The sequence below is a fragment of the Numida meleagris genome, chromosome Z (assembly GCF_002078875.1).
Source record: "Numida meleagris isolate 19003 breed g44 Domestic line chromosome Z, NumMel1.0, whole genome shotgun sequence".
Taxonomy (NCBI): domain Eukaryota; kingdom Metazoa; phylum Chordata; class Aves; order Galliformes; family Numididae; genus Numida; species Numida meleagris.
In genome coordinates this window covers 7,286,125-7,310,042 of record NC_034438.1, presented here as the reverse complement: position 1 = coordinate 7,310,042, position 23,918 = coordinate 7,286,125, and the positions used below count along the sequence as shown (strand labels likewise).

Here is a 23,918-nt window from a genome sequence, read left to right as displayed (position 1 = left end):
TGTCTTCTGCTTTGTGATACATAAACATATATTGCCACCTTTCTTCTAAGATCACTTACTGTTCTCAGTCACTTACTGCATAAGATATGTGGCACAATGTATTCATGTGTCTGTGAGTATGTCAGCTTGCTGAGATCTGTTTTAAATACAAACAGAGCACGTGAATGTGATGCAGACAGATACAAACAGCAAATCACAGAATCAAGAAATGGATAAGACCTGTTTTAGTGCAGTTACCCTACTGCAGAGTTCTTTCTTACTTCATCTGATTTTCCTGTGTTATTGTTTGATTTTAATACTCCTAGCATTGCCCAGTGTTTCATTTGTTCTTAACCTTCTTCTAATGCAGCATCTGTATTCCAGTTAGTAAACAAGCATCCTTCCTTATATAGTGTCCCAGAGACAATACTTGTCCACTCTTCCTCTTCTGATTTTTTTTCCTGTTCTTGCTTCTTTCATGTCTTTCATATACTGCCCATTGCTACCTTCATTGTGTTTTTTTCTGATTGATAGCTTTTATTCTCTATTCTCTACTACTTCTTACTCTAAGAAAAAATACACATTCTTGCATCTTTTGCTGTTTACATGGAGGTAGGTCATATGCTCTAGACCCTTTAGCTGATTGCTCTTGATTCAGAGAAAACAAACTGGTTATGGGTAGATGGAAAAGCCTGGGTCTGCAGCCTATGGCATATATGCCATACCTGTGACTGTGTTGGGGAGCAAGGATTTATGGTTGATGGCTTTCAAAAACTTGTTGCCTGCTCACATTACAGGAGTATATAGGTGGGATGGATCCAGAGTTAATACAGCTGTTTCTCTTCATTGTTTATTATCTGATGTGTACAAACCCCTTTTAAGTCTTTGAGGGGAGAGAGGGGAGCCTTGGAATGTTAGGGCATAGGGTTGTAAATAAGGCCACAGGCATATGAATAATGGAATGTTTTGATACTAAATCCATGTCTTTTTTAACCTAGAAACTTTATGCTTAATGGCTTGTTCCAAGCTATCAAACTGTCCTAATTTATGGAATTTGATATATTCTGTATGTTATTTTTTAGCCTCTAGGTTTGTAGAGAAAAGGTGCAAGTTTCAGTATTATTAATAATTTACAAATTCATGTAGTCTGTTAGAGATGTTGTGGGAAAGGCTGTAGGTCGAGCTTAGATTTCTGGAATGCTGCCTGTTTGTTGCTCACCCTAGAGGGGTGACCTAATTGTAGTATTTATGGCTTTTCTGTTGGAATATCAAAACAATTCTGTGCCGTCTTGAGAAGGGAAAGAGGATGACAAATGGTGGCTCAGACCCTGAATGGCTTTTGTGTGTGTGTGTGTATTTATAGGACTGTTTATCTTAAAGGATGTTAAATTTGAAGTTTTCTCGAAGTTGTACTGTTTGATTGCTTGTCATCTGCATTGTGGTAGCTGTTTTGCCATTGTAAAAGACTTCAAGAGCCTTTGGCAAGTGAAACTACCTAAGACCAGAGCAATAATATTTGTGAGCTTAAGCTTGTTTGTTAATATTTTGGTAAAACTTTCATAAGAACCATGATTTCTAAGCCATGTTTTTAACATAGTCACAGGATCATCAATGCGTAATGGTCATTTTGTCTACATAATAACAGAACAGCTGCTTTTACAGCTTCCCTTGAGATGCAGAATAAATGATCATACTAAAAATTTCTCACATTATAATCTTTTAATCTAAATCTAATTATTTACACTGAGCAGCAACATACAGGGTGCCATGGCCCAGGCAGAAAGGAGAATTTACTCCTGTGGCTTGATATTTTAAGATCCCCAGAAGAAGCCAAGCTGTTTCATTTGGAGAAAAACTAACAAGAAAAATGGTTCCTTTCCTGAACTTATATTTGACCAGTAAATGTGAAAGAAGAATTAGCTTATAGATTAAGAAAGAAAAGAGATTTTTCAATTTCCTTTCTGTCTCAGTAGCTAAGCTCTCCCATTTGAGTTTTCTGTCTACATGCCCTAGGCTTGTATGGATCCCAATGTGTCTTCATTACAGCTGCAGAAAATCGGTCTGCACAGACCTCATTGTGGGTTCAGAACCTTACTTTGTAGTTCTGTGCTGTCTATTAATGTGCATGCACTCTGTTGAGACCAGTGCCTTTGAAAAAATAATTTCTTGCATACTCATATGCAACTTCCAGTGTAATACGATAGAATAAACATTATGAGAAATGAAGCTTTATAAGGCTGGGGAAGAGTGCTATTCATTTACCTGGAAAGCAAAGGATTTAGAAGTGAAGCACTGTGTTTATGGGAATATATTTTATTTCTCTCAAATTCTTTTCAGGGTGAGTGAAGAAAAGGAGGTGACAGAAGAACGGCTGAAAGCTGAACAGGAGTCATTTGAGAAGAAGATCAGACAGCTAGAGGAACAGAATGAACTTATCATCAAGGAAAGGGAAGATATCCTTTAAAAAAAAAAAGTGTGAAAGGGCTCGCTGTCTGAAATAAAAAGTGAACTACAGAGAAATAATTGTTCTAATTTATGGCAGAGAATAAATCTGCATGTGCTGCCATTCAAAAGCAATCAGAGAGATGACTTGTCAGCATGTGATGCTGGTTCATTTGAGCTTAAAACTGCCATCCAGCTGTTCCTATGATGTTGTTTTGCTATGAAATAGATATTTGTCAACTAGAAACGACAATAAGGAATTTATGCATTAAAATGTGTTTATAGATGTTTTTTCTCTTAATCCTGTTAGGTTGTTGTAATTGAGGTCTAAAATTTATCTTGCACTACTCCAGTGCTCTCTGTGTCCTGAGAAAGGCAACTAATATTGAAGGCATTTAAACGTATATATTTGTACTCTGGGGTTTAGCCAGCTTGGTCATTTTCTATTAATGTAAGTTTAGCTGATTTTTATTTTTTTTTAATGGAGACTGTGACTTCCATTTTTGTTAAACTGCATATGCTTAGTCCCAGTCCTGAAATACCAAATACAAAATGATCTTGCAAGGAATTATAGCTTTTCTACAAAGTGGTGTGACAGATCTTTACAAAATGCTCTTGTTCATATCTCTCCAAATCTTTGATATTGACGCTTTGTTGTTTAATTCCTCAGAAGGTAGCAATTGACTACAGTGGGATATAGAAGAGACAGTTCTGCAACTGCAGTAAAAGCAAATAGCATGTAATTCATCAGCAGCTGTATGAGTAGGGAGGCTACTAATAGTATTGTAAAAAGCATTGATGGAACTTAGCGTGCAGAGCTATTTTGAGTTCTGAGTCACCCCTTGCTGAAGACAGAAATGAAATTAGAAAAGTTGTGGGGAAAGGCTTGTTAGGATTATAGAGGTCTGCAGAACCTATTTTCTGAGAAGGGACTAGTGTGCATGTGTACTTATGGATACTGACTGGCCATATAGAATCAGGCTGAGATAGTGGTGAGGTGAATAGTGGAAGAGAAAATGTTGAGACAAAAAGGACTCTTCAAGCTACAGGCCAGTGACAGGATAGAAATACGTGGAGATAAACAGTCATAAACTTAAAACGTGAAGTTGGAGGAGGATTCTTGAAGTTTTGAATTGTATTTCACAGTAAAAACACTGGAATGTTTGGGGGGAGGGAAGAGAGAAAGTGCTTTTTTCTGTTGGAACTTGATTGGCTTATGAAAGAAATTCTTGTGTTTTGTTTCTGACAGCAGGGGATTGCTGTTGATAATGCAGCAGATCCCTTGCAGCCTAGTGGCACTAATACTGATAGAAAAACGTTGTTTGGTTGTTCATACTAAATAATATACACATCTACAAGCTTAGCTGGGCATGGAATGGTTCCTGGAAAATATTAAATCTGATGTATTTAAGAGCCATTAGATATGACTACAACTCTTTCACATTGATTACACCTAAGTAAATATTTTTTAGTATATTACGTCTTGTGGATTCATTCAGCCCATGAATGTGGGTGGGATGTTACATTCCCAATGGCTATATTTAATATATACTTATATAATGTAGGCACATAAAAATTTCACTAATTCATCTGAGGTTTATTTGATTACTGGGAAGTAGCCATGCTTGCTTTTTTTTTGTTTTATTTTGTTGCTTTGTGTTTTTTTTTCCTCCTTGCTAGAAAAAGACTGCACAAATTTGAATACCTCTTTACAGGAATTCAAGTAGTCATGGCAGGAGGTTAATGCATGCAATTTTATACTTCATAAAACTCTATAAAACCTAGAAATATAAAACAAGGTTATAATTTAAAACAATGTAATTTTAACTATTGGAATACTTCCCTGTCATCTGACCTCTGAATACTTGTTGTAAAGCTGAGGAGTGGTAGGAAAGACTTGCTGAAGTGGAATATAGATTCTGGCTATTTTCAAGTACAGCAACTTGAAATTCTTCTGAAATTTACAGAGTTCACTTGTAAGTAAGAAATATAATAGCATAAGGAAAAACCTTCAAGTCTAGTAAAATCAATTTTACTTACTTTTCCCCCTATCCCCTAGCTAATTTATTTCCTATAAAATTACTTTATCTTGCCCAGTATTTAAAATTAACCTACAATAATTAATGAGTGCTTCTGATATAATGGTTGCAGCTATCCAGTGAAATGTAATTTCAACTTGATAGAGGTTTAATTTGAATAACATGGGGAGTATGTGCTTTTCCAGGGAGATGTCTTTTTTTTTAGTTTCTTATTAAGAATCTTGCAGCAAGGATGTGCTTTGTGTGCTTGAGCTCCTTACTTTAAAAGCAGAGTTTTCTCATTTTGTTGTTCATATGTTTTTTGTTGCTGTTGTTGAGAGGTTCTGTGAACCCACGTATTTGAGTTCATTGTAGATGAGCTATAACGAAAGCTTGGAGGGGTAAGGGCAGACTGTTTCATAACCGAACTTTAAGTAATTTCTCAGAACTGAAAGAAGAATGGTATCTATCTGCAGTCTAAATTTACATTTGCTTTGGCCTGTAATAGCTGGGTAAGGAAACTTCATGAAACTTTCACTCCATGAAAGCTTAGTTGCTGTTCAAATGAATTGTCTACATCTACTGTGCTTGAAACTTTGAGCAGTTCTTACTAGCGCATCCCATTAACGGAACACAACCCTGGTGAGCATGCAGTGATTCATAAGTAGGCTAGCTTGTTGTTAAGATTGCCAAATACTTACTGTAGAATTAAAAAGAGGTGTTTCAGGTAGTCATCTAGTCTATTTCTTTTCCCTAAAATGCTCTCGTTAGGCCTGTCACGTTATGTGATAGTTTGGTCAAAGGCTATTTTGACTTAGTTTTTCACATGGTGCGTCCACTTCAAAAAGGTGTATGCAACTTCTTTTTATATTAAAAAAAACAAAAAACAAACAAACAAAAAAAAACTTGACGTAAAGTGTCTGGGGGAGTTCCAAAAATAAAAGGGGATCATAGAATCACCAATGTTGGAAAAAACCTCCAAGATCTTCTAGTCCAATTGTCAACCTACCACCAGTGTTTCCAAACTAAACCATGTTTCTTAGTACAACATCTAAACATATTTTCCATTTGATAGACCCTTGTAGGCTTATTTCTGAAAAGTTCTGGTGCACTTGGTCTTTAGGGATGAGATACTTAGTGGTCCAAAGTATAAATGCTGTGATTATGTCTTCCTATTTTCCAATTAAAATCTACCCAGCTGGGCCAAATATTTAGACTCTGGAATAGCCCAGTAACACATGCTGTGGTTCTTTCAGTGCATTAATGTTAGGTCATCTGCACAGTACAAACATTCCCATTCTTGTGGACTGCTGCATCTCTGACTCAAGGCTGTTGTGTTTCTTTCTGGACGCGGAACTAACTTCATCCCATCTGGGTCATAGTTCCACACCTGGACATATGGATGGAGAGACATAAGTCAAATAATAAGAATAACTTGTGGAGGAGGTAGTGTAGAGAGTTTGAGGTCATACTAGAGAAAAGGACTGTGTTTTGGATGAATGGTAAAAAAAGGAAGTTGGAGCAGGCAGAGATAAGGATCTTATATCACAAAGTGGTGGAAAAGTGAATCCTTTTTCTTTTCTGATAGGAAAGATTAAGCAGGAGTTAGAGTGGAAAATTGAGAAATGAGTGCTAGAACCTGGCTGAAAGTAAATATTTGGAAAAGGTGGTTAATCTGCCCATGAATTGTTCGAGGGAAGTGAAGCTTGTGTCTGAGTTTAGAAGTGTATGGGTTGAGGAATCGGGCTTAGAGAAGATGCAGAATGGAGGCAGATGACCTAGAATTAGTCAGATGATTGGAGACAGCAGAACTGGAATGGGATGTGTCTGTTCAGTGTATTGTAGCACACTCTAAACTTTGAAACAGAATTCTGGAGTAAGCTAATGTGAAAAAGCTCGCCAGCCTCTGTGTCTTCCCTAGCAATCACGTTTAATATTTGTCTCTTGCTTCTGTATCACCAAATCATGTTGGATACATATGAGCAATCTAAATTCTACCATTTTCTTTGGCGTGTTGCACTTACAATTTAAATGTCCTTTGAAATTTCTGTTGTCTTTCATTTGTGTTTTCAGAATAAGTGAGAAGCAGCATGCCATGTGCTCATGGGCTATATGTGTTATCCCTTCCACTTGTGGTAGGGGCTGTTAAGTGAAAAGCTTCTGAGTTCTTTTCTGGCATATTTTCAAGCACCCATTATTAATTTAGGTCTCAAATATGATTTAATATAAGAAATAGGGAATTATCTTTTGAAAGATGCCCCAGTACTGTCATGATAGATGTCTTAGGAAAAAAAAAAAAAAGAGATTATTAGGAAACAAATACTACTGCTATTTCAAAGCCCAAAGAAATTATGTTATGGTCTTTAGCTTTTCTTGTTATCACCACTAAGGATTTTTTTTTTTTAATCTAAATTTGATGCTGTTATGTAAATGCAGAACCAAAAACAGCCTTAATATTTCTGTGAATATTGGTGGGAAGGGAAAGAAAAAAAAAGAAAAAATGATATAGAATTCTAAGCTCTGAGAAGGAGCTTGTTTTGAAAATAGTATTTGCTAGCTGGAGTAATCATTTTGGAGGAGGACAGGGAGAAAAATGAAGAGGTTGTCTTTATTATGAACATATTTTTTTTCTTTATGTAAATTTAAAGTCATCATCCCTACTAATTATTTGTTTTGGTTTGTATTTAGAATGTACCTGCATTTCTTAAGCTTTTTGGTGGAATTATTTTCAAACAGAACTTGGTCTATTGATTTGAAGACTCACATGAGCTCATAACATAAATCCCATATGATTTAATTGGCTTGTCTAAACATGATCACAGACTGTTTGCATATCTCCTTTATATTATAACTACTTAAGACTATTTAACATCTTGATTTTGCATGCAGTTAACAAGAATATTAATTTATCTAAAACAGTTAATTTTCTGATATTGTTGGTGATAAACAATATTAATTTGCTGGAAGAGTAATGAGCTTCTTATAAACATTATCTGGACTCTTTAATAAAATTATTTTAGGTTTTCCGTAGCACTGCTCATTGTGTTACTCTCACATGCACTTGTAAATCAGTGCTACTTCCATATTTCCTCATTTTCTTATCTTTCTGTGTTAATGTGGAATTACTGTTATTTTTCAGAAGAAAAATCATTACTGACTTGATTAATGCCAAAGAAAAAAATGATAGAAAAGCAAGTGTGAGAGGATAGAATTTACCTGACTAGTTCTGTGTAATGCTTACCTCTTATTATGTTACATTTGCTTTTCTGACAGTGTAGAAATAAATACGCTTTTCTTCCATTCTGTTTGCTTTTTCAGTCTGACCCACTAATATTGTCATCACAACCAAAGATGCAAAATGATAGGTCTTGCATAGAAAGCCTTTGGCAATGTGCTTTGTTGCATGCGTCCTGCTTACCAGATATGTTTGTGCCTCCCCAGTGCTGTCCTTTGCAAAAAGACAATTATTTTGAACTCACAATGACAACACACAATGTCATGTAGAAATAAGATATGGAGATCAACAGTATATATGAAAGTTGGATCCCTCCTCTGTTCACCCCTGCCCTCTAAAAAATAAAATGCAAGAAGAAAGTTTGTGTGAAGAGAACACCTTGCCAGTTACAGGGAACTTGTCCCTAGTGCTTTTGGAAGTCAAGCTGCTTATTTAAAACTCGGTTTTACTGTTTAACTGTGGCTAAGCCTAATTCTGATTTTTGGTTTTGCTATTGTTTCTGTATGCTTAATAATTACAAGGTACAAACTGAGGGATTTGAATTGCAGTCATCCTTTTTCTTCTGTTTCTCAAGTCAGCTTAGAGTTTAAAATGCATCCTTTCCTATTTATCTTATATGGACATATCCTATATATCATTTTGTGTATCATAATTTGCTTGAAGGCATGTGAGTAGAATGAAAAATTAGCAGTTTGTTATTTTCTTCCATTTTATCCAAGTGCTTCGCTCTTAGAAGGTGTTTCCTTTTCTGTTATTGTAGATTTCCTACTAGTAAATGTTCCTAAGCAACCATTACGGTCCATTGAATAAAAGCTGAACATATTAAAAAGTCCCTGAATATTTATATGCTATTCTGTAATGGCAGTGTTGGCTAAATAATGTATGTATTTAAGAACTTCTTAAATGTAAAAGAATCAGTCAAGGACTATTGAGTAAATAAGATATTTTGAATTTTTCATGAACTTTTAAACTAAAACAAGGTGAAATGTATTGTAATGTTGAGTGTTCAAATGGATCAATGACTGGAGATCCTTTTAAAGCTCAACTTTCTATGTTTAATTCCAGCTAGCACCTTTGAGCACAAGCTAACCACATTGTCCATATTATGAAATTGTCCAGAATCAATGGGCAGCATCTAAACAATGAACATCAGCGTTTTTTGAATATAAGCTTGTTGTGTGTGAGGTGGTATTGTCAGTACAAACCTATAGATGTCGGATAAAAGAAGCAGAGCTGCTGGCTTTGTAATTTATACTGGAAAGCATGGAATGTCATTATTCTTTTTGTGACTGATTTAAGAGATATTCCCATCTGGCAGCTCTGATGTAGACATTTGGAGGCCCACTGGGGTAAATGTTGAGGGCTAGTGGCATTCTCACATCTCAGAGTCTTGATGTTTCTGAGTTGCAGTCTTTCTGGCTGAAGAGGTTGAGTTGTACTCTGTTGGTAGTGTCTAGTACGCATAGACTTCACAGTAAACCAGACTTCCATTTCAGGAGGATGAATGGTATCTTGAGCACAGGCTTGTTATTATCTATACTATGTAGTTTGAAGCTCAAAACTGGATATGATGATGAGTGGAAGCAGGGACAGGTACCATGGGAGGATGGTGCTAGGGATGTTGCTAGCCTCTGCAGGGATTGGGTCAGGAAGGCCAAGGCCCCACTGGAATTGAACTTGACAAGGGATGTAAAAAAGAATAAAAAGACTTCTGCAGGCACATGAACCAGAAAAAGAAATTCCAAGAAGATGTACCTCCCACAGAGAGCTATACGGTCATGCTTGTAACAATGGACAAGGAGAAGGCTGAAGTACTCAACAACTTTTTCACCTCAGTCTTTGCTGGCAGCTGCTCTCAACACACCCCTCAAGCGGATGGATTTGAGAATGGGAGCTCAGGGAACAATGTTTCTCCCACTATACATGAAGATCAGGTTTGTGACCACCTGAGGATCCTGAACATCCATAAGTCTATGGGTCCCAGTGAGTTGCATCTGAGAGTCCTTAGGGAATCAGCTGATGTGGTCTCCAAGCCCCACTCAGTTATGTTTGAAAAGTTGTGATGGTCAGGTGAAACCCTTGGTGACTTGAAAAAAGGCAACATCACATCCATTTTTAAGAAGGGTAGAAAGGCTGACCTAGGGAACTACTGACCTTCCAGTCTCCCCCCTGTGCTGGGGAAGATCATGGAATGGATTGTCCTGGAAGATATGCTAAGGCACATAGAAGAGAGAGGGGTGGTAGAAGACAACAAGTGTGGCTTCATCAAGGGGAATTCCTGTCTGACCAACCTTGTTACTTTTTATGATGGTGTAACTGCATCAATGGACAAAGGAAGAGTCACTGATGTCACCTATATGGAATTCAGTAAGGCCTTTGACATAGTTCCCCACAACATCCTACCCTCCAAATTGAAGATATGGATTTGTTGAGTGGACTGTTCGAAGGATGAAGAACTGGTTACAAGACTGTACTCAGACAGCGGTGGTCAGTGTCTCAATGGCCAGATGGAGATCAGTGACAACTGATGTCGTTCAAGGGTTAGTACTGGGACTGACGCTCTTTAGTATCTTAATCGGTCACATCAACAGTGGGATTGAGTGCACCTCAGCGAGTTTGCAGATGACACCAAGCTGTGTGGTGCCATCAACATGCCTGGGGGAGATTATGCCATCCAGAGAGACCAGGACAGGCTGAGCAGTGGGCCTAGGTGTACATCCTGACGTTCAACAAAGGCAAGTGCAAGGTGTGGCACCTGGATCACAGCAACTCCCACTATGAATACAAACTGAGGGAATGTAAGCCCTGCTGAAAAGGATGTGGGGATTCCGGTGGATGGGAAGCTGGACATGAGCCAGCATTGTGCCCTCGCAGAAAGCCAACTGTATTCTGGGCTGCATCCAAGGCAGCGCGGCCAGCAGGGCGAGGGAGGGGATCCTGCCCCTGCGCTCTGCTCTGAGACCTCACCTGGAGCACTGCGTCCAGAGGTGGAGTGCTCGGCACAGGAGAGACGTGGGCCTGTTCGAGGGCGTCCAGAGGAGGGCCACCAAAATGATCCGAGGGATGGAACACCTCTCCTGTGAGGACAGGCTGAGAACTGGTGCTCGTTAAGCCTGGAGAAGGCTCAATCTGAAAGAGGGGAGATTAAAATTGGAGATAAAGAAAGGTTTTTTTACATTAAGGGTGTTGAAGCACTGAACAGGTTGCCCAGAGAGGTAGTGGGTGCCCCATCCCTGGAGACATTCAGGGTCAGGCTGGGGGGGCTCTGAGTGCTTGATCAAGCTGTAGGTGTCCCTGTTCATTGCAGGGGAGTTGGACCAGTTGACCTTCCAACTCAATTCTATGAGTTGCACATGTCTGAACTTAGCAAGGGAAACTTGTCATTAGAAATGTAGCTTCAGCCATGGCAATCTCATACATCAGCATCAGTTTTCTTAACAAAAAATGCCTGAGGCAGATCACAAAGAAGGTATTTCCTTGTAGAAATCATCCAGTGTCTCAAGAGTGAAGCAGATCTTATTTTAGGCACTCTAGGTTACTTACTTGCCTAAATTTTGACCCTACTCTTGTGGCTGTTGCTGGAATGTTGATCTTTATATGTTAGCTTTCAAAGTGATATTCTTTTGAGTTAAATTTTCCTTTATGACATTTGGGCTCATTTGGAAACAAAGACTGAGATCTCTTAAAAGGAGGCACAAATGGGAAAATGAGATCATTAATTGTTGAAGCTGGTACTGTAACAAATTGACTAGAAATGTGGATTCAGAGAAATTGATGTACTTTATCCTTCCAAACTAAATGAATTCTCCATCTGCTTCAGCTTCTCAACTATAATGAGGACGTTGGGCTGACTCTGCTATTGGTTTCTCTGTCTCCCTGAACTATTTAGGAAAGTTTAAACATTTCTTGCATGATTAAATACACTTTCAATAAATCAATCTCATAATAATTGTTGTTCAGGAGAGTTCATTATTCAGTTTAGTCTTTTAAATTACTGTTCTTCTTTAAAGGATTCTTCTGATGTAATGGCTTCTGCTAAATCCATTTGCCATACTCTGGCTTGTAATTACTTTAGATTTGAAGAACAAAATGAATGACTTTATTATTAATCAGTAGCAAATTTGTCTTACTGTTTTTAACCTTAGAGTGGCCTTCGCTCATGAAATAGTTTTAATGGTCTAGATAGCAAAACATTTCATATCTCTCTTTCAACAGGGATTTAGTGAAAGCAATTGCATAGTTTTGTGTATTTTTTTTTTTTAGCAATCCTCTGCCTTCCTTTCCATCCCCAGATGTTTGTCATGGGAACTGTCATCATGCGTGTGTTTGCTGTTGTATGCTGTCAACAACTGACTCTGGAAGTCTAGTTTTTGCTACCTGGTTTTAGGCTGTAATTTTTTCAGTCTGGGCCAGTGCTTCTTTTTGTGTATGCTATAGAGAGTACACAGCACTCAAATATAGCATTAATTTAGTGTTGGCTACTCTACTGGTTGTTGATCTATGTGAATTTTCTCAATGTACATGCATGATGAAAATGATTTCTTTCTATCTTCCTATTGTTGTGAGAGTTCGTAGTTCTTGCTGATAATGCCTTTGGAGTTGTGAGTCTGTGCTGTGATTTTTGATAGCAAAATGCCACCTTGGATCAAAGTTGTCTAGCTGCTGAGTTGTCCTATGTGAATCTCCTCTATTTAGCCCCCTAAGTTTGACATCAGTTCTCTGTCCATAGTAGAATTTTTCAAATCCATCCTTAATTTTAAGCTGCCAGTCAGTGCAAACTAATATAAAAGCATTTTCAGCTTTGCTAAACTTGTTAGGATCTGGTGGATGTTGCATTAATATCTCATTTTCAGAAACTGCTTGGATAATGAAAGTGGGCTAGTTGCAGAGTTAAAGACATTTGATAAATCTCAGTTTGTAATACTTGGAGGGATTCATTCCTGTAACAGCTTTGTGTTGGTTTTGTTTCCAGCATCAAATGTAATGTTTAACCAAGGCTAAGAATCTTTCAAATAACACTGAGGAATTGTAGCAAACCTCCAAAGAGTAATGAATAGTATCTTTGAAATCTTAATTCTCTTACTCTCTAGGAGGTCATTAAAAGTGTAAGTGTGAAACTGAAGGGAATTTGTCAAGACACAGGAGCTTCTTAGAACACTTCTGTCTATACTCCTTATTCATAAACCTGTTTGCATTATACCCCCTTGCTGTAATTTCAAGAATTGTACTTTTTCATTTCATATCTATGTTTTCATGTTCACTAATGTGAACATTTGTATTTTAATTTGAAAGTATTTTTAATTGTAAAAATAGAAAGTTTTTACTGAGGGCTGTATGGCCACTTTCATTGCATATATGTCACCAGCTTTACATAAAGGTTAGCCCTTTCTTGGGACAAGAATACCCCAGGGTTATAGCACAGGGAGTACAGTTGTAGTAATAAAGATTATGTTGCTGATAAGTTCCCCTCAAGGCCCCATGATGGTAATACCTCTATATTTTGTCTTTAAAGAAAACTGCTGAGAGGCAATAATTTTTTTTGTATGTGTCCCATTTTCATTAATGCATGGTAATTGATGGAGTTGCAGTGACTTGTAACAGTAATGAGTTCTAAACATAAGAATGCACTCCTTTCTAATAAGTGAGCACTGCTGGGGTTTAAAAGCGTACTAAATCAGTTGCTTTAGTATGAATTTATTAGTTTTTTTCAGCATTAGCTTTAATAGTAGTTATTTACATAAGCGTACATCCCATTAACCGCCATCAGGGCTGGAAAACATGCTGAACTGTTCATATTTTCATATAATTATTGAACATAATGGTTTCATTTGCATTTCTAAACAGTGATGTTTCTGTCAGGCTTGGAAATAGTGTCTTTACGCAGTCCCTATTTCACATCCACTTATTTGACATCGTTAAATTTTATGCTAATGTGCTTCCCTAGAATATCATCAGTAGGACAGATGCTTGCGCTTTAATATACAAATCAGAGATGCTTTTCCCTCCCCCCTCCTCTGAACTGCAAAAGAAATAAAAAAAGCATATCTGCACTTTTTAGATATAGTTTGTTTCATTCTAAATAATCCGTAAGAAATGAAACTTAGCTCTTACCCCTGCTAGTCACTTCTGAATGTTGTAGTAGATACCTTGTTTATGAAAGGCAGGGAACAGTCTTCTCCATGGAGGAGTAAGAGTCTTGTAAAATTCGTAGTAGTGATTGTGTGAAACTAAAATATTGTAACCTTGAGATTGCCTTGTGTCTAAGGCATGGAGCCCTGTACAGCAAGTTGCTGAACTAGGCAGTAGTCCATGGACTGGCTTTCCTGGAAGCAGACCATCACTGTACAGAAGGTTTGGGAAGGCAGAAGTTTCAACTTCGCAGCTGTTTTACTTTTCTAAAAAGCTGTTTTGCTGAGTCTGGTGACTCAGTGCTTGTCTGCAGAAATGTACTTGAAATTCTACATTGTTAAGTTGTTGGTTTTACATTTAAAATAGCTTTTCTTGTTTTTTTTATAATACTGCAGATGGGTAGAGGTATATGAGCCTCTCCCTAAATGGTTATTGTATGATCAGTATTGTATTGTACTCCTTGTATGTATGTGTGTCAGAAAAGATTTGATACTTGGCATGGAGTTAACAGTGGAAGCAGAACATCAGTAACCTTAGAGAGAGTGCTGATAATTGCAGTTTTGTATGAGGAAATAACTGAGTAAAAGAACCAAAGCACTACCATCAGCAAAATCACACTGCTTTTCTTTCATTTAAAAAATGAAGTGAATACTTCACATCTTGTTCTGTTTGAGCTTTATCTTAAGATGACTTTCTTACTGTTTTAAGTAATGTGCCAAAGTTAGAGCAGATGAGTGCAGCTTGCAGTATACAGTTGTGGTCACAGAAAAAAAGTAAATTTGAAGATGTATATGATGTTGCATAAGAACCAGTCATGACCTGGGTAAACAAGAATGGAAACCCAGTGAATTTCAAGCTCAGTGCCATGCTTTTAGTGACTTACTGTATGTGGCATTGAGTGACTCTTCTCTCTTCTCTCCCATATATGTTTTTAAAGATTTGGGGTGCTGCTTGCTGGCCTTTCTATGACATGAAAGGTTAAATGTATGCATGCTCATTTATGGCATTTCGTGGATACCCCTGGCCTTGAACAATACAAATGTGATAAGTCTCTGGAAATGTTAAGTTAAAATGTTTGAGCCAAGCATAAGACTTAGATTTGTTACTTTCATTGCGTATCATATATAAAAATTAAAAAAAAACACAAAAATGCCTCTCTTCTATGACATCCCCATGAAGAAGGCTTGAAGGAGGCACCCACAAGCAAAAGGATACTTGGGCTGAAATGAAAAGACATATTTTATGCATAAAGGACCACGTGAGCACACTGGAGATATACCCTGATGGGTTCTGGGCTTATGGTGTCTTTAATTATAGATGATTAACAATTTGCTAGTTGCTTTGCAGACAAGTATAGAGACAAAAATCCCTACTGGGAAATGCTTGCAGTCTAAGACCTCATTCTAGGGGTGTCTGAATCTCAACAGTACAGCTCTATTTCAAATCAAGAGAAGTAGCAGTATTAAAACAGCAACAACAAAAAAAATCTATTTATGCTATTTCAGAGACAACCACTGGATGTTTGAAGTATATTTCTATTACAATTTTGAGCTTGAAACAGTGCAAACAAACAGTTTACATCAAATGATAGGGAGTGCTTTCTGGTAAACATTTAATCAGGATTGAAATAGTATCTACCAAAGCAGGGTGACAATTGGTGAGATGTGCTAATTTCATATGTAGTGTACTGGGACATTTAAAGAGAGCACCTCTGTCACACGAAGTAGGCTGCTGTACTGCACAGGTTCTGAAGTGACCTCTTGTCAACTTCTCATTTGAATCCTGAAAGGAAGACTCTAGTTAATTGTCAGATATCCTTATTTTAATATGTGACCATAAAACGGTAAAGTATGATGATTTTTAACATCAGAAGATTAACATTTTACCTTTAAATAAAATATAATTAACTGGTACAGAATTAAAAGTAATAGAACTGAAATATTCAAACTATGTGGTGTCAGATTATGTATCAAGTGTGACAGTTTAAGTACTGAAGTGATTTAAAAATGAGCCAGCTGAAGGACGTATATCTCAAGCATCAAGAATAAAATGGAGTAAAACAATTGTGTCTATCAAAACTTTCTCATACCCTTCTGGCTGAAGGAACCAGGTAATCAAAGCGTAGTGTTTTTCACGGTGACTGCATCTTGCCTGGTGCCAAAGCAGGTGCAGCAAGGGAACTGTCGGCATGCTGTGACGGCATCCCACACTATGATTTGAAGCCTGCCAGACGATGATTATGTTTAAATTTAATTGCCAGGCAAGACTATTGCTTCTGTATTCATCTATATCTAGCAAGGTTCAGATATGATTGATCCAGCAATGCATCTCGTCTTTCAGTGTTTTACAGTCAGCCAAGCTTCCTATTATCCCTATACTGTCTCTGGTAAATTGGCATATGTTTTGATGAATGAAACCACATACTTACCATTGGAAGTATTTACTATTACTGTTTGAAAATCTGAAAATGCCATTGTGAAGGTTTTTCATTTGGCTTCTGCATATTTTAAATTCCTGTTAGTAAAATTATTTTTTCCCCACTTAGTAGTTTTGCAAACTCATCTTGGAATTTGGCAGTAAAGTGCCACCTTGCTGTCATCAGAAATCCATCAAATGAATTTTTGAGCGCAGTTTGGGCATTTAGTAGATCTTGTAAATGTTTTCAGCAGGTCTGTGCACGTTAAGCTATGAGACTTTTAAACTGCTTATGAAGCCTCAAAAAGAGGAATGGAATACGGCTCACATTCCTCAACAGTTAAAATAAAAGGAATGGAAAAAAAGAGAAAAAGGGAAAATCTGAGGTCAAAATAGTTGGCAAGTCTAAGTGAGCAGGATACTGAAATAAGAGGCTGTTGCTTTTATATGGTTACTTCTGGGAGCAGGACTTCAGTAATTATGTAAAAATGCAAGCAAAACACTTAATGGCTTTCATGGTACATGACCTCTTCCAGTTACATTGTTCAGAAGTCTTTGTGAATGTATTCACACAAATATTTCATTTTCAAGGAGAACTTTTCTCTTGCTTTAAATACTGCTAGCTACATTGAGGAAAGATCCTTAGAACCTTTTAATGATGTTGCTCATCATATCATAGAAGCGCAGAATAAGACTCAAGTGAACACAGCTCTGAATATCCAGCTGTCACTTCAGGTAACTAGACATCTCCTGTGAGGTCTCACTGCTATTTTTCAATGCAAGTACTTGTATTTAATGCTCTTGTCGGTACACATTGCTGTAACCCACCAATATATCTACAGAATAAATCTGTCCTATGAATAGAGGGAAATGAAAAATTAGAAATAGTTTTCTAGTCATCTGCAGACAGAAGTTACAGGAGTAAGAAATACAAGCTTTCCACCAGGATAGAATTTGATTGTGGAAGTTGTTGCATGGTGTTATATCTGATGGTATGGAACTGGGTTTTGTTACCTTGGAAAGCCTCCTAGTTTCCCCAGAGAACCATCTTGGAACATGGCTTTAAGTTAATCTGCTGTTATGCCTTGGGATCTGCGCATGGCTCATGAATCCCTAACTGATTTTAATGAACTGCTTATATTGAACTTGTTGGCAAAGTTCAAGTTGTGCAATACACTCCATTTTTTTTTTTAGTTTTATTTTTTTGGAAGCAGACACAGGACTGCCCAAAGAATTTTCCAACAATGTAATTACATTGTTCTGACAGGACAGTGAACATGCCGGAGATTCTCCTGGCTCACCTGCAGGGGACATAGGACCATCAGGAACCTTCTGGCTCTCTCTGCCATCAGAACATATTTCTGTTCATAAAGTGGTGAAAATCATAGAATCAGCAAGGTTGGAAAAGACCTCCAAGATCATCCATCTAACTGTCCACCTACCACCAATATTCCCCCCCGCAAAAAATCTGCTTTGGTTCACTTCTTACTTTTCTGCAGCATATCATGTTTGAAAGATCAGTGTTTTAAAAGGTCTTCTATTTTTTTTTTGTTTGATACCTTTTAATTTCTAACCAAGACACAATCACAGCTAGCTGAAACATACTTGTTCTTGTGCAAGTGCTTTGCTTAAATGTATCTTTCTTCTACTTAACCTTTACTGGGAAGGGATTCAAGAAATAGACATTCCCACTATCAAATGGAAAAGAGAGTGAGAGAAATTTCTCTTTGGCTTGGATGCATGTTTTGTAAGTGAAATGAATATTGCTTGAGGTATTCTTTTACTTACTTTTTTGTCAGTGTCAAGAACTTTATTTTAATGGGGTTTGTGAAATCTGGAGGCTTATGGAAGATTAGTGGGTCTGCCAGAAGTTTTATGAATGCTTCTGAAGAATATATGAGAGTATACCTAATGTCCTCTTCAATATTTGGGTCTGCTTGCCACACGAAGTGAAACTTCATTTTCTAAGGGTATTTTTTTTTTTGTTCAGGAAGACTGTATGGTATGCATTTTTGTCTAGAATGTGATTAGTCCTATCTTTGACGTGTTTTTTCCAAAATGTTGCTGGATGTGGATCTGTTTCATTGCTAGAAGTTTGATGGAAAGGACTTGCTACAGGGTGATTTTGTAAGGCTGTAATGTCCAGATGTAGTGCTGTACCCAGTGACAACACAAAAGATAGAACAGCACATGGGATCATTCTCCTCTACTACGGAGACTATCCTATAAATTGATGCAAATAGATATACAGTGTTTAATCTTCTCGTCTCCCACTTTTTTCAATCATAGCGGATTGAATGTGCAACAAATTGGAAAACTATACATATTGAGTTCTGACTCTAGTACTAGTGTATTGGAATATATTTCCTCCAGAATTTGTTGAAGTATTTTATTCCTCTCTGGGATTTGAGTTCTTGGTTCTCAGTTTTATCTCAAACAGCGCGAGATTTCTAGAATTCGTCTGGTTTTGTGGTAAACAAGCAGTAATTCTTCCATGCTTGTGATCTTTTGAAGCAGAACCATCATCAAAGCATTTTTTATAAGACTACAAGCATCTATGTTTCGTGTTTAAAAAGCTAATTTGAGAATTGATTGTAATACCATCCTTGTGCCAAGATAGGTCTTTTATAACAGGAGAGCAATTCACTTAAACATTTTCATACAATAAGCTGCATTGGATGCACATTAATGAAAGTGATGCATAGAGAAGACGGTGTCACGCTGCAAAATGTTTATCTGGTTGTTTTCAGTGGCCTGGCAGAACTCCATTATGAAATGTTCTGAGTGCGGACTGGCTGTGATGAACTTGTGCACCAGATCATCTGTCAAAACCCTAGTCAGCTGGGACCAGACTTGCTGACAGACACGAGACTCCTAGTATAAACATGTGGTGCTTCATATTTTATTTAAAACTCAGTTGGATCCTTGTTCTGTAAATTTAATACAGGTGTAGTCTCCATTGCTGCAGTGTCAATTTTCCTGTAGTTTTATGCAGAATGTTGAATGCTGTAATGCCTCAATCTGTGAAAAAGATTTGTTAGGAGTCCTGAAAAAGTCAGCAATGCTTGAAAATAAATTTTGATTTTATATTCATTGATGTAAGGAATTTTCCCCACAGGTTTTGTGGTCTTGTTTTGGTTAAATAACCTGGCATATATAAAAAGAGTAGGTGTAGTGGTTAGAGTATCAGTCTCAATGCAGGAAATTGTTGTTAATTGTTCCTAATGTTGTAAATTACAGTACATGTTCAGTAGAAGAGAACACAACTTCTGATGCCTCTGAGATTGTATTCTTTAGGTCATTTCATGGATCAAGAATAGGAATCTGTTCTGTTAAGCTTTTTTTGACTGTGTATCATTACTACTTGAGCAGTCAATTCAAATAAAATAAGGGCAAACTTTTTTTGTTTAGAACTGGATAAAACTGAAATTTTGCATTTTGCAGGGAATGTTAATAGTTTGAAATTCAATTTTGTTCCAACAAAACATAATTCAAGCAATTTAGAAGACTTATGTGATGGCATTTTTTTAATATTCTGTCAAGACATGATGAGATATGTTTTCCTGTGGTCCTCTCTAATAGAAGTGATCTATTTATTTATTTTCTTTTTTAAAGTGCATGAGTCTGTATTTGTACCATGCACGGTATCTCAATACTGGATGTCAGCAATCCTTTATTTCAAAATGTTATATTGACTGCTTCTGTATCTTTATGACCTTATTATAACGAGCAAAACAGGACAATTTTTATATGTAATCATATGAAATTTAAGCCAGCAAGCCCAGCTAGCAACTGTGCATCTGATGCAAATGAAAATACCATTTTCTTTTGAACAGAAAGGATTTTCATAAGTTTCAGGAAGTGTTTCTTTCTTTTTCTTTTTTTCTACCTGGTGGAAAAGTGGTTTTGACGGAAGCTTGGTTCAGCTATTTATGTACATGATTTATAAAAACAGACCTGAAAGAGATCTTTAGACCTCCCATGCTTTCCAAACTGAAGGTGGGACACAACCTCTTTCTCTCTGGCTTCTTGTTCTTCGCCCAGATGACCTGAATTTGATGTTCAGATTTTCATCCTGATTTGGAGGCTTTGCCATAGCTGTAAGCCTTTCTCTGGGCTAGTAATTTGAATTGCTTCTCACTCAACAAAGTAAGCTCTGCAGTGTCCACTGCTGATAAGCCTTCCAAGCTGGCACACATTTGCTCGGTGTTCTCACCTGTGATTTGTGAAATTATCACAGTTGGGGTATCTATCCCACAGATTTCTGGAAGAGTTCCCAGAAATGGGGAAGTCAGGTGAATTTCAAAGGCCCATGAGTATATTGTGGGAAAGGAGGTGGGTAGGGTGTTTGATCGGTATGAACTGCAACACCAGTAAACTTTTAACTGAGTTGGCATTAATGCAGTACGACTGAAATAGCATTTAGAGTTAATGAAACTAGTTTTAGCAGTATCTGCAATGCTTTTTGTGTGTGAACGTGTGACATTTTACAAGTGCATTGCAAAGGCGAAATTGATTCTTAGAAGAATACATTTCTCTAGTACAGACAAGACCTAATAGATCTTTTTCCTAGATAGCAGACTTAACTTTTTCTTAATTTTCTCTCTTGATTAAACTCCTGAATGGGGGTGAAGTTTCCACTAAATGTCTGCTCAAAACAAGCTTAGAGAAAATGGAATGTCAGCCTTAAAAATGTCACTTTAATATGGTTTGACATGATAAGGTCTTAAAAGTCTCCTAACGATATATGATGGAGTACATATGCTTGCTGTGTTTGGAATCAGTGTGTGCAGGGACATGTATTCACAAAATGGATGAGACAATTTTGGGCAGAATGCTTGGAATAAAGAACACTGGCAAAGAAAGGGGGAGCTGACTGGCAAGCTCGAAATGCAGAGGCAGGTGAAAGGCAACTGAATATTCAATATGGAAAACAAAAATAAATCGGACTGCTAGGACAAAGGAGCGTGTCCACTATTCATGGGAAAATATGATAACAATTTGCTATTTAGGTTTTTATAAGTGAAATAGTGCAATTCTGAAAGGTATTTATGATTTTAGGAGTGAAAAGTGAACTATTTCCTCTTTATGCTTGCACAAACACATGTATTTTAACTTTTTTTTCCGTAGTGCTGACTGCATATTTAGTACAGCAGATATTCTGGTTTGGTAAGTTGATTTTTGTCTACCCATAAAATTCTGCTGACTTCTCTTTTGGGTCTAAATACTTTACTGATTATTGAATTCTGTGCATTTGTGAGTAAATCAGAAGTCTTATTGAACAATTAGTGTCTGGAAAATCAAGGAAAGGCACATGTCATACATTTGCCACATGATTAAATCACACTTTAAAGAAGCCATCTGTTGTACAGTTAATTTTTAGGGGACTCTTTACACTGCAGAGAAGCGTACCCATTAATAAGGAAGGTACAGTACAATTTTGTATGTATATCAGGAGTGAAATTAATTTTATTTTTATATATGTGTGTACACACACATATGCATATATATGTACATATATTCATATCCACATATACATGTATTAACCAGATGTCTTAGTCTCCACCTGAATTTCAAAATACTGAATATTTAAGCTTGTAAGTAAGCTACAGTCTGGACAAAGGTCATAGTTCTTCATATTGGGTTGTGGACAGTAGGCTCATACACAACTTAAAATGTTTGTTTGTACTTGTTTTTCTGCTCTTGAATTTGAAGTTTGGGTAAGATTTCTTTGGAATGACTTATATCCACTTACGTGTTTTATTAATATAATTTTTGCAAGATTGTCTTACAGGTTTTTTTTTTTTTTAATTCAGAGCAGGCATATTGTAGTTGTGCTTTGCTTATTTGAAATTGTTATCTAAAACAAAGTTATGGGAACCAATTATTCTGTATTTAATGGTGGTGGGCAAATTCCCCTGGACCATCTAAACTTGTTTAATATCCCCCTACAGTGTTTGGACAATAGACTAATGTTATTAGAAACTATGAATCAAAGTTAAATTGAGGGTATAAATCGTGCTTAAACTGCAGAACAAAATCACATTGATGTGAAAGTGCAAGTGAGTATAGGAAGGCATAAAATAAAATTATTTCAAATTCTCGATTAAAATATGTACAGACTTGTTAAGCCTTTTGTGATAAATGTGAGAATTTCACAGCTAATGCCTACCATATTTCCCCACAGGTAAAGGTACCCCATGTGTATTTGCACTTCACTGATCTGGTGAAATTTGGGACTAGTGATGTTGTGTTCTGAATGCAGTTCAGCAGTTCAGTATTCAGCTGAGCTGTTGTGGAGGGTCCCTTACTCTTGCACTGGCACTTAAAGTGAAGTTGGTCCTGGTTCCAATATTCCTATCAGGAGGGGAGGATGCTGTTCTTTCTGTTAGTACATGAACTCTTCTGATGCTGTCTTTGTACTATGCTTCCCTAAGACACTTGAGAGTGTGGCACCGGTAGGTTGCAGGAGTTCGCAAGAGAAGCAGTCACGCTTCTGTTTGTTGGATCAATAAGCATAGGGAAAATGAAATCACAGAAATGAGGTTAATGAAATGAAACTTCTCTAAGATTTCTGTGGATTTGATCAGTGGAGGTTAGAAGAATAAAGGTAATTCATTCTGAAGGATTAGAAACTTCCAAGCTTGTTCTCCCTTCGAGATACAGAACATGATGTGGAAGCATTTCTGAGCAAGCCCAAAGTTTACTTTTCATGAAATGTGCTTTTTGCGTTTTTATATTTTTTGCAGCTGTAGAATATTTTTGCATTCTTTTAGCAACTGAGTGATGTCTGAGTGCCCACCTATACCAAACTCTGAGTCTTATTTTTAGTGTCCCACTGTCTTGCTTGAGTCAGTGCTTTAGTAGGAGTTGGTTTGAACTTAGGTAGATGTGAAATTGTGTATTTGTATACACATGGGTGCCTGTTCAAATACGTGGATACGAGGCCAGATTAGCAGGATATACATATCTCTACATCCCCTTGGGTATATCCGTCTGTGCATCCTGTTATGGATGTCCAAAGTAGATGCATGTTGGTGTAATTAGAATTTATCTGAACAGCATAGGCCAGGCCCAAAGTTACCAATTTATTGTGTATCTGACTGCCACTATACAGTATGGGAAATGTTTAATGCAGAAGCGTGGGAGTCTGTCTGGTAAAATATTAAATCTGAGAGAGCAATGAGAAATGTAAGATAAGGTTGCTAAATGTAATTCAGAGCCAAACATCTCTTAAAACAATAAAACTTCCCTCACACAGTCTGTGTTATCAGGTTCTGTGATTTCCAGTTGAACTCCTTATACGTGTGCTGACCTCTATGCGGAAGAATCTTTTCAGTAATCCGTATTGTTATCAGTGCATTGATTTACAAATCTTAACTCTGCACACTGAGCAACTGGATAGTAAACAAGCCTTGTTACTTATCTTTACCTTAGACTTTATGCGCAAACTTTAATACCTTATTCATATAAGGTCTGACCTTTTCTACAGTTGCAAACAAGCCCCCAAATAAACCTTGAATTATTAAACTACCCTTTAAGTGAATGTAATGCAGTTCTCATGCTCTTTTAGATTTTTGTAGCTTCCATTCCTGTCTTACAGAAATGCATCCAAATGGCAAATCTATTCTTCATAAGCAAAGTCGCTTTGTATTTTCCTAATTAGGCAAAAAAAATCAGACAAAGCTTTTGTTTGAGCA

At 37.1% G+C, this 23,918-nt stretch overlaps 1 protein-coding gene across 7 annotated transcripts in view; it reads left to right on the top strand.

Annotated features, from left to right (window-relative positions):
• The window catches only part of KIAA1328 (KIAA1328 ortholog), a 179,740-nt gene that overhangs the window by 20,581 nt on the left and 135,241 nt on the right, over positions 1-23,918 (top strand). For all 7 annotated transcript variants that reach the window (XM_021379504.1, XM_021379500.1, XM_021379499.1 and 4 more), the window contains one exon: positions 2,317-2,432. In XM_021379504.1, the coding sequence (XP_021235179.1) occupies positions 2,317-2,432 (116 nt within the window). The remainder of the gene's footprint in view (positions 1-2,316; positions 2,433-23,918) is intronic.